The 4,761-nt window shown below is 42.8% G+C and overlaps 1 protein-coding gene across 1 annotated transcript; it reads right to left on the bottom strand.

The window, feature by feature from the left end:
* Positions 1 to 1,963: 1,963 nt before the first annotated feature.
* Positions 1,964 to 4,761, bottom strand: TEFM (transcription elongation factor, mitochondrial). The gene is made up of 4 exons (XM_054047367.1): positions 4,674 to 4,761; positions 3,875 to 4,344; positions 3,508 to 3,657; positions 1,964 to 2,450 (listed from the first exon to the last, which is right to left on the bottom strand). The coding sequence occupies exons 1-4, from the start codon at positions 4,711 to 4,713 to the stop codon at positions 2,016 to 2,018; spliced, it is 1,095 nt and encodes a 364-aa protein (XP_053903342.1). The 5' UTR covers positions 4,714 to 4,761; the 3' UTR covers positions 1,964 to 2,015.

The following is a 4,761-nucleotide window of genomic DNA, read 5'->3' as shown; positions in this document are numbered from 1 at the left end:
TACTTATCTTCACAATGTCTACTGTATACGGTTATTTATGTAGCTATAACCCATTTAAAGGTTTTAATACTACACAAATCCTAATCCTATTTCAGATTATTTATTTTTAGGTTTAGAAAGTATGCTTGTTTTTGGTAACACAAAAAAAGCCACAAATGTTCAAAGTTTTTCAGGTGCTTCCTCTACCCAGATGTGGGGGTAGTGTCCCTGGGTCCTCCTTGTGGGGAGGAAAGGGGAACATGCATTCCACATGGCGTTAGTGTAATGTTTGGTGTTACAGTTCTGGGCGAGCTCTCAACCACTCCCTCATTTATTACTCCTGGGGGAATTCTGTGCATGCGCAGATTTCATGTCCAGTGCAGAATTTTTTTCCCCCACAAAAAAATATTCCACCCAAGAAGTGCTGCAGTTCTGCCTTTTGCCTCCCCACTCCCCACACACACCGCTTATGCCTCTAATGCTACTGATGGTGCACATAATGCTCCTGGAAGAATTCTGCACAATGCAGAATTTTGCAAAAATTAACGTGCAAGAAGAATTTCCTTTCCCCCACAGAAATGGGCTGCAGTGCTGCTAACTGCCACTAGGGACCAGTGAACACGGCGGAGCCCAGCTTGCCCCCACAAGACACTGCTGGGGGGGAGGGAGAGAGAACTAGAGGGTTCCTGGCAGCTGCAGTTCCCAGCATGCCCTGAGGGAAGGAGAGGGCAGCATGTAGGCAACTCCATGCAAGCCTGGGATTGAGCATCAGCCTTTTTCTCCTGTATCTCTGGGAGGGAGGGGGACAGGCATCTGGGCAAGGGGGGCCGAGGAGGTGGTTTGGATGTATTGGCTAGGGTGACCAGATAGCAAGTGTAAAAAATCAGGACAGGGTGGGGGGTAATAGGTGCCTATATAAGAAAAAGCCCCCAAACTCAGGACTGTCCCTATAAAAATCAGGACATCTGGTCACCCTAGTGTGTGTTTGGGGGGGGGGGGGGGGGGGGGTTGTGGGTGTCTTGCCCCCCAGCTGGGCTCTGCCCCTCTCCTAGAGAAACAGGAATTGGGGTGTCCTAGAGGTTTCTTTAACTGTCTACTACTGGAGGAATTTTTGTGTCTGTATTGTTAGATGTACTCGCTGACAGGTAGTTTGAAATAAATTACCAAAATAATTTAAAGTGGGGGTGATTAGTGTTATTTTGACAAAATTTGCAGAATTTTAAAATTGTGTGTAGAATATTTAATTTTTTGGTGCAGAATGCCCCCAGGAATAACAAAAAGCTGAGATGCACTACCCAGTGGCTGATCAGTGTGGACCTCTGGCCTGATAGGGCATGTTACTTCTCAGCTACTCCAGCCCTTCCCTTGGAACATGTCAAGTCCAAAGTGTTCGCCACCAGTCCCAGAGTGTCTAGCAAGAGGGAGAAGGATCAGTACTTGGAGAGACAAGTGGAGTCAAGGGTGGATTTGTTTAAGATGGGAGAGACTAAAACATGTTTGTATGAGGGGAGAGTCAGAGGATGGGAGTTGGCACAAGGGAGATCGGGATGGGATCACTGGGGCAAGTGGAAAGACTAGGAGGAATGTAGACTGATACTGTTGGAGATGTGACCAGAGGGGTGGGGAAGGTCACCTCTTATTTTACAATCACTCTGGAAGACACATCACATTTGACTGTAAACAAGAGTTTGTCTACACATGGAATGGTTCTGGATTTATTCCTGAATAAATGTCTATACACAAAATTGATCAGGAACAACTGTGTGTGTAGAAAAGCATAAGAATCAGCATCTGTTCACTTGGAGGATGAGCTGCTGCAGTTGAGGTTACAGCCTCGTGTGATATACAAGTCCTCCAAAGATATTTTTAATACAGAAAAATTAGTTTGAGATTGCCTTGATAGATAGCAGTGAACAGCACACACAAACTTGGTTTCTGTTCATCAGCACATCATTTAATGTGTCAGTAAATATCTGATACTTGATCAAAACCTTAGGTGTAAGTTTATTGTGGTTCTACTCATAACAGCAAAAGGTTTAAGTAGTGTTGTTTAATATAAGTTCATAGAAGGCTAGAGCCTGTAGTAATGAATCACACATCTCCTCATGTCGGTTTTCTGAGACTGAAGAAAATAGGTTTCTGTAATGTACCACCTTGTTCCGGGAAAAGGACAACCGGGGCTGTTCTTGGATAATTGACTGTAAGAGAAACTGCTTCACCAGGTCCATTCCACTAGACCGAGAGTCTCCTACCATCAATCCAAAGTGTTTTCCTACAGTGCTTCGGGCCATACTTAGTACCTTGTGCTGGCCACCTTGCGTAAATGTCTTTTGTAATAGGGCATACAGCATAGCTTCCACAGTGCGAAGATGTAATGTTATAGGAAAGAGATTTGTATTTTGAGCAGGCAGTCCATTTTTTTCCAGAATATAAAGATCAGCTTCAGGAATCTTAGAAACTACTGAAGAAATCTAGAAGGGGGAAATAAATAAGCATGATTCATTTAAACCAGAAATCAAAGCAACAGATTTCATAGTTACTATCTCTCAAAGATGAAGGTGGTTTTTATAAGAAACACAACTGTCTGGTCAAAAGTGGAATGTAGTCTTCATGAGAACTTTACCCACTTTGTGGAAATTTCAATGAAAAAAGTATCCAAATTGCACATTTTTGACAAACTCTGCTTCTGTATTACTTTGAAGATCACTTGTTTCAGCCCAAATTTAAAGAAACTGCAATTATGGTGAAAATGGGAGAAAGTTAACCAGTCCTCTAGCACACACAAATTGTACTAAGAAGGTGTCAGAGATTATAAAGACTGTGGTAAAGTGGCCGTTACAAGCAGCTCAGCCTTAGAATTTGTAAGTACTTGTAGACATACCCTTAACTGCAATTAAAAACCCATGACTGGCTCATGCCAGATGACTTGGGCATAGGGGGTTCGGGATGCAGAGCTATTTAATTGCCCACACTCTAGGACCCTGTGTGGTGGGAGGGTCCTAGAGCTGGGGCTGCAGCATGAGTCAGAAAATCTACATCACAATTAAACAGCCCCACAGCCTGAGCCCAAGTCACGGATGTCTACCTGCAGTGTAGAGGGAGGGAGTGGGTGCATCTTTCTTGCAGACTCTTGTACTTGCAGAGATCCAAAAAACAGTGTTGGAAAGAAGCCAGCCTTCCCATTTCCATCTGCAACTCAAGTCCTGCATCCTGCACTCATTGACTATAGGATACATTTTAAGGGCTCCTAACCTGCTAGATTCTTTATCAAAGGTTGATTGCATAGTTACAGTTCTACTTTACAAATGTTATAAGGGTCTGTTTTCAACTCTGAAGGATTTCTAATGAGATCAAACTTGCAAAATAAATACAGCTTAAAAGAATTGCTAAAAAGAAGGCCCTGCCTTGGAAAATTGTCAATTTTTACATACTGTACTATGACAGCCCTAAGAATAAGCAATTTAAGATTAACAGAGATACAAGGGAAGGAGTTGACGCTTATTAAAGTCTCAAGCATGCGCTACTTACTTCTTCCAGATATACTGCTGGAATATAGGTTCCTTTCATGAATCTACCACACTTTTCTTGTTGCCAGTCATGAACTACTAGATTTCGATCAACATGAGCCCATGCAATTTTACGGGTGCCAAAAACAACAGACACAATGCTATCTACAGTCTGAAAAGGAGAAAAAAATAATTATGCATTTTTAAGATGTAAATCACTAAGTACTAAATATTATTTGATGTCTTGGGGAAAATACCATTTCTTACAATACATGTATTATATCTACTCATTGATGAATTATTATTAAAATTGATTTATGGGAATAACAGAAGTTTACTCTGAAAATAAGTAGTTTCTTGATAAAAATCAAATTTAAAATGTTGTATACCTTCAACCTCTCTCTCTCTATTTCAGGTTTAATAAACCTCATTGAAGGCCTGGTGTCTTGTATTTTTCTCTCTCTTCTATCTCCTTTCTCAGATGGATTGAGGATAAAATTACACACCTTAATAACAGTTTTATATTGAAAGAGAGGGACGTTCAATAAACTCTGCAAGTTCTGAAATGGTCCATATTTTTCCCTATGCTCAATTACACCGACAGACTTTCTTCCTTGCAATAGTTTAATGGCGGAAAGCTCTCTCTCAGATGCCGTGTTGAGCACTTGCAGGATGGCAGATTGTTGTTCAGAGGAGTACAAATTAGAGAGTGCATCTGTTGGTGTCTTGAAGGTTTGATTCATCGTTGGGGAATTGACACAGTTGTGTTGTACAGCAGATGTTGATTTTTTCTGACACCAAGAATGGTGCAGGGGCTGAAGCTGACATGAACCCAAAGGGACATGAAAGAAATACCTTCCTGAAGAAAAAATGAGTTAAAACAGTGTATTCATTAACTTATTGAACACATACATCCGTACCTCATTGTGAGGCGCCCACCTCACAAATTTACTTCTGTGCCATACAAAGAAAAAGTGTTGGCCAGCTTTTTAATTCCCTTTAATTAAAATTGGCATCAGAAATCTAACATTTCAAACAGGTTATAGAACCCCCCCCCCGACAGACAGACTCACTCCCCGGAATCCCTCCCTCACCCCCACCCCCAGACAGACAGACCGCCCGCCCTGGAATCCCTCCCCCCCCAGACAGACCGACCGACCGACCCCCCCGGAACCCCCCCATCTCTACCTCTCCGGAGGAGGCTCGGGAGCCAGGCACTGAAACTCATCCTGCCCACCCCGCCTGGCCGCGCTCCCCCTCCCCCGGTGCGTCAGGG

This window comes from Malaclemys terrapin, chromosome 13 (assembly GCF_027887155.1).
Source record: "Malaclemys terrapin pileata isolate rMalTer1 chromosome 13, rMalTer1.hap1, whole genome shotgun sequence".
Taxonomy (NCBI): domain Eukaryota; kingdom Metazoa; phylum Chordata; order Testudines; family Emydidae; genus Malaclemys; species Malaclemys terrapin.
Note: the sequence above shows the minus strand (reverse complement) of the source record. Positions and strands in the feature narration are given on the sequence as shown.